The following is a 17,582-nucleotide window of genomic DNA, read 5'->3' as shown; positions in this document are numbered from 1 at the left end:
TTTTTCATTCCAGCTTCTTGCCTTTGTCACTGTTTGTCTGTCTTTTTCTTTCTTTCCCCCTTTTGTGTTTTTCTCCATCTTGCTTGATGTCAAAATCTGAAAAGGAAAAATATATGCCAGTCCCCCAAAATGATTGAAGGTGATTCTCTCCTGAAACCACTGGCTCAAATTAAGCCCTGCGGATGTCAAATATATGTCATCACTGGCTTGGAAGAAAACCACCAAAGGCCTATATTAAGAAGCATAAGCTTTCCAAAGTGGCAGAAATGTAATACAAGCACATAACTTACTCCTACTCAAATGCTACAGTTAGGGTAATCAATATGTGGGTGAGGTCTAAGCCCCTCCTCAGTAGTGCTTCCTAAAGTTACTTTCTGTCGACTACATAAGTTCTGCCAACCGTTGCACAGTCAAGCTAGACCTAAAAATATACAGATTAATTGGTACAGTGAATGAAACAAGTGTTCTTGAGCAGTAGAACAAGTAAAGACTGAAACATTTTTAACCAGTGCTGTCTTATCAACACCTTACTTATACTCACTTGCTGTTCACATGGTCATCTTGCCAAACTACTGCAACCTGTCCCTTTGTAAGAGGCATTACACGTACACCTGTCACCTGAAAAGAAAGAAAAATATACATAAATTCAGACATTTATATATATATATATATATTAATTTTAAAAACCAGTGAAATTCAGCAGTTCTAGTTAGCTGAGCTAACTATAACTTGCGTCTCTGGAATGCACTGCTTATGACCTCACATATTACATCACTCATGACATGGTCAGTGACATCACTAATGACATCACTGATGACATCATCCAGTGACTGAGTTTAAAAAAAGTTTAGGAATGTTATATATATATATATACATATTTGAAGATAATCGTCCCCCAGCCACAATTTTGTTTCTGCATGAAGACGAGGCGAACCCAGGTAGATGGTGCAAATTTTAAGTGTTTTAGCCCAACAACACCACCGCCACGACGTGTTTCAGCCCGCGTAGGGTGTTGGTCTCAAAGTTGTTCTGCTAACAAGGACGCACTCCCAATAGTTCAATTTCACAAGAAATATTTATTCAGAGGGACCGGCAAACTTGTATTACTGATAAATTACACCTACGCGTTTCGGAGCCCCCAGCTCCTTCCTGGGTGAGAAACAACTGTGCAGGCAAACTACAAACTCTTTAAAAGTCACATGCTCAATTCAAAGCCCTCTAGTGGGTTACAGGTGAGTACCTTTTTCCAATGCATGATGGTGTTTGTAGTTTTGCAGTCAAACAAATTAAGCCCTTCAGTGGGTTGTCTGTGCAGCGGCTTATTTTTCCTGTTTTTGAAAACCCTGCAGTGGGCCTCAGGAAACAAATGCCCAGTAAATTTCAAAGAACTTTAGAGTGCTTCCTTGCTAGCAGAACAACTTTGCGGTCGCCAGTAGGTAGTTATAGTTAGGATTGTTTTCCATAGGAAATCCTCAACATTCTATTTGGAATAACTTTGGCCCTGGTGGATGAGTCTTTGCGAATTTCTCAAAGAAGATGGCTAGGTTCGCTGCACTCCTTCCCTGAAAGTTTGGGGGGGATTGGTCAAGTGGGGGCTGAGATATAAGGGGGGTCCCAAAACGTGTTTTCTCAATGTTATTTTCCATAGGACCTTTAGACTCGGCTACAGTTCGAACGGGTGAATGAATTTATAAGAAATTTGCCAAAACTGTAGAGTCTTGTTCGCAGATTACGCTTTTTTTGGAATGGTGTAAATCCGTTCAGTAGTTGTTGAGAAAATTAAAGTTAAAGTCAATTATATATCTATAGGCGCGCACACGTGCGCGCACCCAAGCGGCTGCGCGTGTGCGGTATTTTTTTTGGCTGCGTGACGTCTGTTAACGTTCGATTCGAAGGAAATCAGGAAGTTTTGTCCGCCATTTTGTCACTGCGAGTAAATATATTGTTCATTTCAAAGCGTTGAAACATGGAAAGGGGAGAAGGTAGAGATTGTCTTCCTGCGTAGGTTTTCTCAGGGTGTGCAGTAAGGCCCTTAAACGCGAAAAGATATAATTTTTCTCCGAAAAAAATACGGGGTGCGCGCACCCGGTCGCGCACACCTATTTACAAGAGTGTGAAAATGGAGGTAAATCAGAAGTTTGAGTGCTTAGATATAAGGTGGCTCTGAAAAGAGCCCTTGTGTTAATTGAGTGTTTTCTGCATTTATAAGTAAGTACCGATGCAGAGCCTGATGTTGCAGAGGAAGATTCTGTTTCCCTCATTCGTGAAATGAACACCGTCTCTCCTATAGACGTCTTGCATGTGCTAGCGCAAGTTGTTGTGGTAAATAGAACCCATGCTATAATCTCTGAGGAACGCAGAAACAGATTTATTTACATGTCTCCTTGCTTTCTCAAATTGTGCACAATGGTGATTGGACCAATTCCATTTCTGTCTTTGGCATATATTGGAATATACCAAGGCAGATCGAGGAAAAAGTGTCATCAATTGTCGAAAGGTGTCTTTTAGAAGCATTTCCAGACCTACCCCAGTGATTGTGCCTAGATCGTTCCCACCACAGTGCACAATTATAAGGTCTGGTTCTGGGAGATGCATAAAAGTTTTCACCAATGGAATTAATTGGTGACATTTCAATCCTCTTTTGGAAATCCATGTTATGTGTACATTTGGTAAGCTGAGGTTGCAAATTCGTCTGCTTACTGCATATTTTTCACTCCAGTGAATATAACTGTGTCCCATTAGCCAGACCTTCATTTTCAAGGGATTTGTAGTCGTCCTCCGATCGGTTCTGGAAGTGGAATGGTAGTTAGAAGTTGAAATTTTAAATAAAGAAAAAGGAAGAGGCTGGGTGTGGTTAAAAAAATAAAAATGATTGGTTGATTGTAACAAGTGGAGAGTGAACAGGTCAATGTTTATGTTAAACGAAAAGTACTATTGGGTGTGAAAAAACAAGACATGTAACAGAGTTGTGGATTGGCAGGTGTTTCTGGAGGGAAAATAGTCTTCTTAGTTAGCTGTAGAACGTTGAGAGATGAACTTTTGACCTGTGCCTTCAGCAAGGTGCAGAATGAGGTGTAACCATGGAAACAGCCGGAGATGGCAGTTGGTGATGGGTTCACTCTTTGGGGCCTCTGCATCTGAGTCTGTTCTCTGGTGGCTGGCGGACAACTGTTTGTGATTGTGGAGATGAAAGGGTGATAAGGAGAGAAATACGACATAGCGTCTGGCCTGTAGAAGCGTGGGAGCAGTGATTAACTCTGAGTAAAGCGGAACTGTGTCGGTGCTTAGTAACAGTAAAAAAAAACATGTTAACAGTGGTATAACTGTCTTTACGGTGCGCGACCTACTAAGAAAGAGTTCACGGGCCGTATTTGGCTTGCAGGTTCTAGTATCAGTAAGTGAGGTCGAGAAAAGAAAATATTCAGGACTTTATTTATGAAGGACTTGCGCCACCGGTGCGTCACTTTTTCCCATTTTAAAAAATGAGGCACTGGCGGCGGAAGGTCTTCATAAATAAGGTCCTCCGTGTCTACAGTTAAGGTTATGTGGAACCCATGAATAGTTTTTCAATATGAAATCATTTCAGTTGAGATTATGGATTAAAAGAGAAACCGTGAATATTTGAAATGTTTATTTAGAAATGTACTATTTTAAAGGCAAATCATTATGTAATCTGAGTACAGAAATTGCAAAAAACACAGTAATTGGTATTGTCAGTAGTACATGGAATACAAACGCTATAGTTGAAGAAAAATGAATATAGTTGGAAAAAAACATTGTACAGTCTTATAAGGAAGTATATTATATTTTAATAAATGGAAGAAGGTTTCTGGCCTTTCAGTTTAGGAACGATATATGAAAATGCAAGTGGTTATACATCATTACTTTATGAATCAGCTATCTAACAACACGAAATCATAATGTCCACTGTTAGTAAAGCAAATAGGTCTGTTCTTCAAAAGAAAATATGGAAAATAACGTGAAGAATATAGAAAACCAAAAGGAAATGAGGACGTCAATGGGTTGTTTGAGAGTTATTGAAGCATTGTTTAGGCAAAATAGGTAGCTTCTGCTTGTAACAGGAAATCAGTTTTATCATTTGAAAGTATGTCAGCTATCCAATGGAAAAGAGTAAAGCAGTACTCATGATCTGTTATAATCGGAGCCTCTTTTACCATCAGAGGGCAGCTCGGTGGGTTTTCGATGTAGCTCGCTGTTAGGAAAGAGTTAACCGTCCATTGTGTAGGCAAAGTATGCAGCAAGTGCCTCTAACATGAAATAATTGTTATCATCTGAAAACATGTCAGCCATCCAATTGAGAAGATGAAAGGAGCATTCATGATCTGTCATTATTGGAGTGTCTTTTACCATCATAGGGCAGCTCGGTGGGTTTTCGATGTAGCTCTCTGTTAGGAAATCTTGCGCCGCTGCGAATATATTCCAATGACCCAGAACTCCTTGTATCGCTGCAAAGGCCATAAACCCTCCGTTGTAACAAAGCTGTTCATGATCAAGTAACGGATTCATGAGGTGATTGTAATTCGGTTCAGGAGGTACCAAATTGCAGAGACATAAATCCAGGGCCCACGTGAAATCACAGCTCAGGCAATGAAATACAGGCTGCACACAGGTGAAATATGAATATCGAAATGATAATCGATATGATGCATTCAAAGTCGAGAGTGGTAAGATGCCGTAGTAGTCAAGCATCCTCTGGCGAAATAGTTCTAAGTGGCCCGGCTCGTTTGCGAAGGCAGGAGGGACATCCATTTTGAATTTCCCAAGATGGTACAGGAAACGGCGCAGCACCGCTGGTTGTATAGCAACTCCACAGAATTAGGTCGCCGGCTACGCAGTGGAGAGGAGCAGAATGACTTGATACATTTTCTAGGAGTCTAGTCACTTATATATTGCTTAGTGGTTATTAAAAAAGTAGCTTTTTTTGAACTGGAGGATGCGTTAAAAAATAAGGGAGTGATTTGAGGGAGTTGTAAAGCAAGGTCAATTTTTTTTTACATCAATGCTGTTTTATGTGAATGTTAGCTTAGTGAAAGATATGTGTGTGAGCAGATGCAACGTTCAGTTTTAAATGTGACAATGGCGGTCTTGTTCATGTCTTCCGATTCAAGGTCGGTATTCGCTGCCAAATACAAAGATTAAGAAACGCATGCGTGGGGTACATAGTGTGCATTCTTAAAGGAAAGTAAATGAAGGGTTATTTTTACCGCGTTAGCATTGTCGTTTAAAAAGTTATAGTGATTTCTATTGTATGTGAAGAAAGTGTCACTGATGAAGACTGAAAATAAATCCTTATAAATGATACGGACTGGTGTATTTTAGAAAAGGTTTGTAACATTACATGAATTGTGGAAAAAAAATAATGTAATTGAAAGTGTATGGTTTGAAAATGAAAAGTAGAGGTTTATAGTTCCCGTTTTGAAAGCAGTTCTAGAGGGTCAGATGCATGATAGATTTATTAAAAATAGAACATGTTTTTAAATAGTATTTTGGAAAAAATATGTGTCTTTATGTACTATTTACATTATGTGCCTGTTGCGTATTCTTTGAGTTTTAGTAATCCTGTGTCTTATAAGTTTTCTAGGGGCGGTTTGAGGTTCATGGTGGGTTTGGGCAGGGAGGGTAGGTTGGGGGTTTGTAATAAGGGGTTTGGCTGGGGTGGAGTGCGGAGTTTAGTGAAAAGTGAGGGGGGCGGGGAGTTACGGTGTTTGGTAATGGAGCAGAGTCAGAGGACGCCACATTTGTGTTATGGGCTGCCACGGAAATATGTATTTATTCTCAGAGGTTTATTATATTAAGGATATATATTAGCATGGTGGCTCTTGTCGTTTTGTTGTTTTGTGTATGTTTATAATGCTGGCTCTGTAGTTTTTGTTTATGGACCTTATTGCGACACACAGGGGATCTACGTTGCACAGTTGGAGATCAGAGACTTAGGAAATAAAACTTTATAATTGTAAGGGCTGTAAGCGATAGAAATCGCCCGTTCTCGGTGTAAAAAATATCACCGCTATTGGTGGTATTTTCTACGGTGTTAGTACTCGAAGGAGACTAGTAACATATATGTGAAATAGAATTATGTAATAGGCTCAGCATTTTACATTATCTTGGAAAACAAAAGTTGATTTTACATAGCAATAAGTCTCTTATAATTAAGGGACGGAGTGTATATAGTGCTATTTAGTACTCTGCTATGTGATTGATGTCGAATATTTCATAAGAGGAGGCTTTAAAAGATTTACGATAAACTGGTTTTCTAGGGAAGTGGGTGGAGTGTTCCGTGTAAATTGCAGAATAGAAACTAGTAAGAACCAATTGGAAGTGTTGTTTTAAAGTCACATGACTGCACATGCGTGTCTCGACGCGATAGGTGGGTGCGCGCACCCGGTCGCGCACTATAAGAAAGCGGCGAGAAAATATCAGCTAATATGCTCTTCAAGCTTGTTTTGGTACAAAGAGTTAGTTCTGAAAAGAACTTTTTTTTTTTTTTTTTTTTGGAAACAAGTGTTATGATGCTTTTTATTTCTTAAAGTTGCGACGACATTTTTCAGTATGTCATACTATCCAAATAAAGTGAAGAAATTTAACTTTTCTTGGAGCATTTATGACTCTCAATTATTTGTTTAATTAGAGTAAAGCTTTGCTCTCCGTATACAAGAAGTTCTCCACAGTTCGTGCATTTCATGTGCACGTTCGCCAGATATGGTCTCAAGTCCATCTCAGCACTCGATGGAGATACAGGTCGTCCACCGGAAGATGTGTTGATTACTTCTGATGGTAATAGCGTGGCCTCCGTTTTTCTTGTGAAAGGTGGTCGCTCATTTTCATCAGATTCGGAAGATGAATGCGGAACGGTAGCCATTGTACCGAAGTCTTCGGGAAGATATTCGACGTTGTTGTCTCTTGAGAGTAGAAAAGAAAGTGATGGTAGTGGGTGGAGTGCTGCGTGTAAATTGCAGAATAGAAACTACCAAGAACCAATTAGAAGTGTTGTTTAGAAGTCACATGACTTCACATGGGAGTGTCAGGGCCTGTACGCGATAGAACGGTGCGCGCACCCGGTCTCGCACTAAAATAAAGCGGCGAAAAAACATCTTATAATATGCTCTTCGAGCATGTTTTGGTGGAAAGAGTTAGTTCTGAAAAGAACTTTTTTTTTTTTTTTTTTTTTTGGAAACAAGTGTTTTGATGCATTTGATTTCTTAAAGTTGCTATGATATTTTTCAGTATGTCATACTATCCAAATAAAGTGAAGAAATTTAACTCTTCTTGGAGCATTTATGACTCTCTATTTTGTGTTTAATTAGAGTAAAGCTTTGCTCTCCGTATACAAGAAGTTCTCCACAGTTGTTGCATTTTATGTGCACCTTCGCCAGACATGGTTTCAAGTCCATTTTAGCACTCGATGGAGATACAGGTCGTCCACCGAAAGATGTGCTGATTACTTCTGATGGTAATAGCGTGGCCTCCGTTTTTCTTGTCAAAGGTGGTCGCTCATTTTCATCAGATTCGGAAGATGAATGCGGAACGGTAGCCATTGTACCGAAGTCTTCGGGAAGATGTTCGACGTTGTTGTCTCTTGAGAGTAGAAAAGAAAGTGATGGAAGTGGGTGGAGTGCTGCGTGTAAATTCCAGAATAGAAACTACCAAGAACCAATTAGAAGTGTTGTTTTGAAGTCACATGACTTCATATGCAAGTGTCAGGTCCTGTACGCGATAGGAGGGTGCGCGCACCCGGTCTCGCACTAAAATAAAGCGGCGAAAAAATATCTCATAATATGCTCTTGGAGCACGTTTTGGTAGAAAGAGTTAGTTCTGAAAAGTTTTTTTTTTTTTTTTTTTTGGGGGGAAAGAAGTGTTATAATGCTTTCGATTTCTTAAAGTTGCTACTACATTTTTCAGTATGTAATAGTTTGAAAATGAAGTGAAGAAATTTATCTTTTCTTGGGGCATTTGTGACTGTCAATTTTGAGTTTAATAAGAACGAGGCTCTGCTCTCCATATAAAAGAATTTCTCCACACTTGTTGCATTTCATATGCACCTTCGCAAGATATGGTCTCAAGTCCATTTCAGCACTCGATGGAGATACAGGTCGTACACCAGAAGATGTGCTGGCCACCTCTGATGGTAATAGCGTGGCCAGGGCTCTTGTCGATGCTTTTGCATAATGCTCAGGATGCCTTTGTTTAACATGCCGCTGCATGGTGTGTGCAGAAAAGGAATATTTTTTATTTGGATTTCCCCTTGAGAGCTCCGAATTGCATATCGTGCAGGTTACTTTTGGCGCATTCACTTTCTTTTGATCTTCAGGATAAGTGAAAAATTGCCAAATGAAAGATTCCTTTTTTCTTCTTAACGGTGGTCGCTCATTTCCTTCAGATTCGGAAGATGAATCTGGTAGGGAAGCCATTTCAGCAAAGACTTCCGGAAGATGCTCGACGTTGTTGTCTCTTGAGAGTAGAAAAGATTGTGAGGAAAGTGGGTGGAGTGCTTCGTGTATATTCCAGAACAGAAACTACTAATAACCAATTGGAAGTTTTGTTTTCAAGTCACGTGACTTTACATGCGCTTCTCAGGACGTGTAGGCGGTGACACTATGTAGTTACGAACGTGATTACATACTTAGGAACTAGCATTCAAAAAAACTATGAAATTCACTGAAAAAACCATAGGTTTTACACACGTTATAGTTAGGAAGTAGCATTTGAAAAACCTATGAAATTCACTGAAAAAACCATAGGTTTGACACCAGTTATAGTTAGCTGGAATTTTACTGACATAAAACCAATGAAATTCCACGTTATAGTTAGTTGGACTCACTATAACTTGCGCGTGTAATGCACTGCTGATGACATTACATATTACATCACTCATGACATGGTCAGTGACATCACTTATGACACCATCCAGTGAATGTGTGTCTTTCTAAAAAATAAATATGTTTTATATATGTATATGTAAAGGTCGAGGAAAGAATAAATGTTTAAATTATTGTCTTAATGAATGTTTTTTTCAAAAAGAAATGATTGGATAACTGGCTTATTAAGTGTACCTTAGCGAACACATATATTAGCGAGTAATGTTTAAATATTTAAATATATGTATCAGTGTTTCACTTTGTGAATAACTGGCTGCATGGGTTGATGAGTACCTACATGTGTAGGTATTTGGGTTCTTAGATGTTTTTTTAGTATCAGTATGAGTGTTTCTATGGTTTTATGGGGGTATTACTAATCACATAGATGCATGAATGACTAACTCTCTCTTTGTATGTGTTTAGAAGACACCATATGTGCAGGACTGTATGGGTGGTTGAGTGTGTATAGTTTTATATGCAAATAAATGGATGTTCAATAGTTTATTTGCATGTGTGAGTATGTGTGTGAGTAACTTTTGGATGATTGTCGGTGTGTAACAGGATGTATAGGTGTATCACTACATATGATGAGTGAGTATATGTATGAGTGACTATATAGAACTGTTGGGGAATGAGAGAATGTGTATATAGATGGTGGAATTACTGAATTGGTTGTTGTAACTGGTATGGGTATGTCCATTTTTTTGAAAATGTTAATTTCTATTTTCCAATATGTGTTTTAAGGGTTACATTACACTTAAAGGAGGTCTGTCATCAGTGATGTCATAAGTGATGTCACTGACCATGTCATGAGTGATGTAATATGTAATGTCATCAGCAGTGCATTACACGCGCAAGTTATAGTGAGTCCAACTAACTATAACGTGGAATTTCATTGGTTTTATGTCAGTAAAATTTCCAGCTAACTATAACTGGTGTCAAACCTATGGTTTTTTCAGTGAATATTATATATATATATATATATATATATTACCTACTGGCGGTCGCCAGTAGGTAGTTATAGTTAGGATTGTTTTCCATAGTAAATCCTCAACATTCTATTTGGAATAACTATGGCCCTGGTTGAAGAATCTTAGCGAATTTCTCAAAGAAGATGGCTCGGTCCGCTGTGCTCCTTCCCTGAAAGTTTGGGGGGGATTGGTCAAGTGGGGGCTGAGATATAAGGGGGGTCCCAAAACGTGTTTTCTCCATGTTATTTTCCATAGGACCTTTAGACTCGGCTACAGGTCGAACGGCTGAATGGATTTATAAGAAATTTGGCAAAACTGTAGAGTCCGGTTCGCAGATTACGCTTTTTTTTTAATGGTGTAAATCCGTTCAGTAGTTGTTGAGAAAATTAAAGTTAAAGTCAATTATATATCTATAGGCGCGCACGCGTGCGCGCACCCAAGCGGCTGCGCGTGAGCGGAATTTTTTTTGCTGCGTGACGTCTGTTAACGTTCGATTCGAAGGAAATCAGGAAGTTTTGACCGCCATTTTGTCACTGCGAGTAAATATATTGTTCATTTCAAAGCGTTGAAACATGGAAAGGGGAAAAGGTAGAGATTGTCTTGCTGCGTAGGTTTTCTAGGGGTGTGCAGTAAGGCCCTTAAACGCGAAAAGATATAATTTGTTTTTTTTAAAGTTACGGGGTGCGCGCACCCGGTCGCGCAAACCTATTTACAAGAGTGTGAAAATGGAGATAAATCAGAAGTTTGAGTGCTTAGATATAAGGTGGCTCTGAAAAGAGCCCTTGTGTTAATTGAGTGTTTTCTGCATTTATAAGTAAGTACCGATGCAGAGCCTGATATTGCAGAGGAAGATTCTGTTTCCCTCATTCGTGAAATGAACACCGTCTCTCCTATAGACGTCTTGCATGTGGTATCGCAAGTTGTTGTGGTAAATAGAACCCATGCTATAATCTCTGAGGAAAGCAGAAACAGATTTATTTACATGTCTCCTTGCTTTCTCAAATTGTGCACAATGTTGATTGGACCAATTCCATTTCTGTCTTTGGCATATATTGGAATATACCAAGGCAGATCGAGGAAAAAGTGTCAACAATTGTCGAAAGGTGTCTTTTAGAAGCATTTCCAGACCTACCCCAGTGATTGTGCCTAGATTGTTCCCACCACAGTGCACAATTATAAGGTCTGGTTCTGGGAGATGCATAAAAGTTTTCACCAATGGAATCAATTGGTGACATTTCAATCCTCTTTTGCCAATCCATGTTATGTGTACATTTGGTAAGCCGAGGTTGCAAATTCGTCTGCTTACTGCATATTTTTCACTCCAGTGAATATAACTGTGTCCTATTAGCCAGACCTTCATTTTCAAGGGATTTGTAGTCATCCTCCGATCGGTTCTGGAAGTGGAATGGTAGTTAGAAATTGAAAGTCAGGATAAAAAAAAAGGATGAGGCTGGGTGTGGTTAAAAAAAAAAATGATTGGTTGATTGTAATAAGTGGAGATTGAAGAGTACGTTGTATGTTAATGTTTATGTTAAACGAAAAGTACTATTGGGTGTGAAAAAAAAGACATGTAACAGAGCTGTGGATTGGCAGGTGTTTCTGGAGGGAAAACAGTCTTCTTAGTTTGCTGTAGAACGTTGAGACATGAACTTTTGACCTGTGCCTTCAGCAAGGTGCAGAATGAGGTGTTACCATGGAAACAGCCGGAGATGGCAGTTGGTGATGGGTGACTTTCACGTGAGATTGAAAATATTGTGAAGGACAACCAATTGAAATGTAAATTTGATTTTACAATTTTGCGTGAGGAAATGTGATTGGCTGAAGAGAGTTATATGAGTGTGTATTGACTGGATATCTGTGCCATAGAATTTTGGTTGCAGTGATAGAAACATTATTCAGAGTTCCGCAAACGAATATCTGTTTTGTGACTGTCACTGTTCTACATCGTTTAAAGCATTGGTAAAGGTAAGTTTGTAACTGTTTGTTTTGTCATGTACCGTATAATATAGTTTAATCACAAACAATGATTGATTTTCCATGTAAAAACTAATTTTTGGCTGTCATAATGTGTTGTATTTCTAAAAGTAATTTCTTCCATTTAAATGTTGAATACGCAGTAAAAAATATTTTTAATATAGAGAGTAATTATTTTTGAAATTTTGAAGCGTTTATATATAATGAGAGAAGTTGTTCAGGAAATGAAGAAATGATATTAGTAGAGAGACACATAATGCAGAAAGAGAGAGAAATTGTAAATTACTAGTGATACCGTTGTCAAAAAATGCTAATGGTTAATGAATTCGTAAACTTTTTGTTAGTCGACAAAATTTCAGGCTGGTTGGTGGCCTGCACTGGTGGGGGTGGGGCGAGAGGGACGGGGAAGGGGGCTAAAGTGGTAATGAGTAAGGTATTCACAAAGTTTCTGTTAGACGTCAAAATTATAGTGCGGTTTCTGGTCGCCGTTTGCACTGGTGGGGTGAGGGAGGTGGTTGAGTGAAATAAAATGAAAAGTTTTGACCATGAGGTTGTACAGAGATTTGTGTAGTAAATGTGTTCGTACATTGAAGTTGGAAACGGAGTATATAAATATCTCTCTCAGTCCTGGTGTTTGACTGCATCTTCATGTCCCTTCTGTTTTCCATCTCCGTTGCCCTGTGTTATCTTATTGTCTGTGTGTGTCTGCCTTCAGTCCGGGCTGAGGTAGTTTGCTGTGGAGGCACACACAGATAGTTCTATCAAAGTAATTGGAACGTTTTCAAAAAAATAATTATATAATTGCAATGGTATTTTTAAAGCGCTACTGAATGTTTTCTTCCACAATTACCGCTTGGTTGCTTTTTCAGAGTAGAGGGTATGTCGTATTTCACTCTTTGGTGCCTCTGCATCTGACTCTGTTCTCTGGTGGCTGGCGGAGAACTGTTTGTTATTGTGGAGATGAAAGGGTGATAAGGAGAGAAATACGACATAGCGTCTGGCCTGTAGAAGCGTGGGAGCAGTGATTAACTCTGAGTGAAGCAGAATTGTGGCGGTGCTTGGTAACAGTGAAATTTTTTTTAACAGTGGTATAACTGTCTGTACGGTGTGCGACCTACTAAGAAAGAGTTCACGGGCCGTAATTGGCTTGCAGGTTCTAGTATCAGTAAGTGAGGTCGAGAAAAGAAAACATTCAGGGCTTTATTTATGAAGGCCTTGCGCCACCGGTGCGTCACTTTTTCCTATTTTAAAAAATTAGGCACCGGCGGCGCAAGGTCTTCATAAATAAGGTCCTCAGTTACTACAGTTGAGGTTATGTGGAACCCATGAATAGTTTTTCAATATGAAATCATTTCAGTTGAGATTATGGATTAAAAGAGAAACCGTGAATATTTGAAATGTTTATTTAGAAATGCACTGTTTTGAAGGCAAATCATTATGTCATATGAGTACAGAAATTGCAAAAAACACAGTAATTGGTATTGTCAGTAGTACATGGAATACAAACGCTATAGTTAAAGAAAAATGAATATAGTTGGAAAAAAACATTGTACACTCTTATAAGGAAGTATATTATATTTTAATAAATGGAAGAAGGTCTCTGGCCTTTCAGTTTAGGAACGATATATGAAAATGCAAGTGGTTATACATCATTACTTTATCAATCAGCTGTCTACATGCGAAGCACTATCAAGTTTGTGTTATGTCACTGTGTGAGGGAAAAAAAAGGCGACAAAAGCGACAAAATGGCGATAGGTGCATGTATGTAATCTGTTGGATGGTTCGTAAATCAGTGTTGAGGAGAACTACTGTATTGAGATATCTTTTGAAGGTTGCAGTATTGCATTTGAAATACAGCACAAGTAACAATGGAAATATTGTTGAAAGAACATATTTTTCTGTAAAGTATTTAAAAAAAATAATTTTATAGAAAATTAAAGGAGCAGAGGCGTGTGAGGCGGAAATAAGCAGTTGAGATGCGAAATGGCGTTTACAGTTATAAAAAACTCGTTTAAAATTTATGCATTAATTAGGGCACATGTAGCATATATTAGCGAGTTTTGCATCGAGTACGTTTGAAATAACCTTAGATAAGATATGCAATAGAATTGTTGAGATTAGACTGTAAAAAAATAAAGTTGAAAATCGAGTAGCTGAAGAAACAAATGTAGTCCACATAAAAGACCAAAATTTAACCAGCACGAAATCATAATGTCCACTGTTAGTAAAGCCAATAGGTCTGTTCTTCATAAGAAAATATGGAAAAGAACGTGAAGAATATAGGGAAGAAAAAGGAAATGAGGACGTCAATGGCTTGCATAAGAGTTATCGAAGCATTGTTTAGGCAAAATAGGTAGCTTCTGCTTCTAACAGGAAATCACTTTTATCATTTGAAAGTATGTCAGCTATCCAATGGAAAAGAGTAAAGCAGTACTGATGATCTGTTATAATCGGAGCCTCTTTTACCATCAGAGGGCAGCTCGTTGGTTTTCGATGTAGCTCTCTGTTAGGAAAGAGTTAACCGTCCATTGTGTAGGCAAAATAGGCAGCAAGTGCTTCTAACAGGAAATCACTGTTATTATCTGAAAACATGTCAGCCATCCAATTGAGAAGAGGAAAGGAGCATTCATGATCTGTCATTATTGGAGCGTCTTTTACCATCATAGGGCAGCGCGGTGGGTTTTCGATGTAGCTCCCTGTTAGAAAATCTTGCGCCGCTGCGAATATATTCCAATGACCCAGAACTCCTTGTATCGCTGCAAAGGCCATAAACCCTCCGTTGTAACAAAGCTGTTCATGATCAAGTAACGGATTCATGAGGTGATTGTAATTCGCTTCAGGAGGTACCAAATTGCAGAGACATAAATCCAGGGCCCACGTGAAATCACAGCTCAGGCAATGAAATACAGGCTGCACACAGGTGAAATACGAATATCGAAATGATAATCGATATGAAGTATTCAAAGTTGAGAGTGCTAAGGTGCCGCAGTAGAGAAGCATTCTCTGTCGAAATAGTTCTAAGTGGTCCGGCTCGTTTGCGAAGGCAGGAGGGACATCCATTTTGAATTTACCAAGATGGTAAAGGAAACGGCGCAGCACTGCCGGTTGTATAGCAACTCCACAGAATTAGGTCGCCGGCTATGCAGTGGAGAGGAGCAGAATGACTTGATAAATTTTCTAGGAGTCTAGTCACTTAAATATTGCTTAGTAGTTATCAAAAAAATAGCCTGTCTTGAAGTGGAGGATGCGTTAAAAAATAAGGGAGTCATTTGAGCAAGTTGTAAAGCAAGGTCAATTTTTTTTTACACCAATGCTGTTTTCTGTGAATGTTAGCTAAGTGAAAGATATGTGTGTGAGCAGATGCTACGTTCAGTTTTAAATGTGACAATGGAGCTCTTGTTCATGTCTTCCGATTCAAGGTCGGTATTCGCTGCCAAATGCAAATATCAAGAAACGCATGCGTGGGGTAGATAATGTACATTCTTAAAGGAAAGGAAATGGAGGGTTATTTTTACCGCGTTAGCATTGTCGTTTAAAAAGTTACAGTGATTTTCATTATATGTTAAGAAAGTTTCACTGATGAAGACTGAAAATAAATCCTTATAAATAACAGGGACTGGTGTATTTTAGAAAAGGTGTGTAACATTACATGAATTGTAAATAAAAAAATAATGTAATTGAAAGTGTATGGTTTAAAAATGAAATGTAAAGGTTTATAGTTGACGTTTTGAAAGCGGTTCTAGAGGGCCAGATGCATGATAGATTTTAAAAAAATTCTACATGTTTTGTAATAGTATTATGTAAAAAATATGTGTCTTTATGTACTATTTAGATTATCTGCCTGTTGCCTATTCTTTGAGTTTTAGTAATGCTGTGTCTTATAAGTTTACCAGGGGCGGTTTGAGGTTCATGGTGGCCTTGGGCAGGGAGGGTAGGTTGGGGGTTTGTAATAGGGGGTCCGGTGGGGTGGAGTGCGGAGTTTAGTGAAGAGGGAGGGGGGGGGTTAGGGTGTTTGGTAGTGGAGCAGAGTCAGAGGACGCCAAATTTCTGTTATGGGTTGCCACGCAAATATGTATCCATTCTCAGAGGTTTATTATATTAAGGATATATATTAACATGGTGGCTCTTGGGGTTTTGTGGTTCTGTGCAAGTGTACTGCTTGCATGTGTATAATGCTGGCCCTGTAGTTTTTGTCTATGGACATGGGGCCTTATTTATGACGGCCTTGCGCCACCTGTGCGTCACTTTTCCCATGCTAAAAGTGACGCAGTGGTGGCGCAATGTTTTCATAAATAAGGCTTTTGTTTTTTGGTGACTTGGCCTTTTAGTTTTGAAAGCCTACTGTTGTAGGTGCATGAATTTTAACATGGGGAAAAGTGACATATCTGTGGCACAATGCTTTTATAAATGAGAAATTTTGTATTTATTTTTAATGGAGAGGATTTTGGGAAACGTATTAGTTATCCTTGTTCAATAACTTTACCAGGGGCGGTTTGAGGCTCATGGTGGCCTTGGACAGGGAGGGTAGGTAGGGACCACCTCAAGATTACATTGGTGGTCAACAAGAGGAGGAGGAGGAGGAGGAGGAGGAGGAGGGGAGGAGAAGATGGCTTGAAGAAAACAATACCCCATACCAGCCAAGACCACACATTATATGGGAGTTTTTTTTCGATCCCAGAGGGGAAGAAAAAAGTAAATGCAGCCAAGGTGACTTGCCTAATCTGTGGCATGGAACTTTCTAGGGGGAACCCTAATAAAAAATATTCATTTGGAAACAACACAATGATTAGGCACATGCAGCGCAAATATCCAATAAACTATTCTGCTGCAGAGATGAGGGAACTGGCCAGAAACCCTCAACAAACTACAAGCACCTCCTCCAAAAGAAAGGAACGCACTCCGTCGGGACAAGAGGCAAGAGAGACGATGCCTTGCATTCAGCCTCGGTTTGCAGATTTCCGAATTATCTGTAAATAGTGTGGGAAGACCATCTCCTTCGGAGAACAGAGCGTAAAGCTCATCGTTCTTGCTGGGGACAACCACAAATGCCCCAAAAATCCCTAATCATTTCTTTTCTTTTTTTTTTGCTCCAGTTGAGCCATTTTCAATTCCCTGTTTTTTCGTTTCTCCCCATGAAAAATACAAAAAATATATAAACTGTTCAGGAAACCCAAAAAAAGTTTAAAATGTTCGAAAAAACAATAACAAAATATAAAAGAAGAAAAAGAAGAAAAAAAACAGTTCTTTTTAGAACTACCTCCAATTTATAAAAAAAGGCTACATTTTTTTAACTCTGTCATTCTTTTTTCCCCATGGTCCGCTCCCCGGTACGCTCCCGTGTGCGCGTACCGGACGCTCCCCCCGCGCAAATCAAAAAAAAAAAAAATTCTTGCCCCTCTGGGCCCTTTTATGGCCCCCACATCAAACCTAGGGGGTCAGGGGGGTCTATCCCAGCCCCCTTATGGTCATTTCTCCCTTTTTTTTCCACCTCTTGTGTCTCTATCCTACCGAGACATAAGATGGCGGCCGGTCCGGACTGTTTCGAATGTTTACAGACACCCGAGAGCCAATCAGCTTTCCGTGCGCACCTCGCGTGGCGTGCCCGGAGCGCTCCCCCTATGGAAATTAACATGGGGAAAACACGTTTTGGGACCACCCTTTTATCTTGGCCCCCGCTTGACGAATCCCCCCCCAAACTTTCAGGGAAGGAGCAGAGCGGAGCGGGCCATTTTCTTGGAGAAATTTGCGAAGATTCGTCCAC

At 39.4% G+C, this 17,582-nt stretch overlaps 1 protein-coding gene across 1 annotated transcript in view; it reads right to left on the bottom strand.

Annotated features, from left to right (window-relative positions):
• IDUA (alpha-L-iduronidase) overlaps positions 1–17,582 on the bottom strand; it is a 2,362,715-nt gene that overhangs the window by 275,021 nt on the left and 2,070,112 nt on the right. The window contains exon 12 of the mRNA XM_086961811.1: positions 542–618. Coding sequence (XP_086817937.1) covers positions 542–618 — 77 coding nt within the window. The remainder of the gene's footprint in view (positions 1–541; positions 619–17,582) is intronic.

This window comes from Lissotriton vulgaris, chromosome 3_1 (assembly GCF_964263255.1).
Source record: "Lissotriton vulgaris chromosome 3_1, aLisVul1.2, whole genome shotgun sequence".
Lineage (NCBI taxonomy): Eukaryota > Metazoa > Chordata > Amphibia > Caudata > Salamandridae > Lissotriton > Lissotriton vulgaris.
This window is presented reverse-complemented; position numbering and strand designations above follow the sequence as displayed.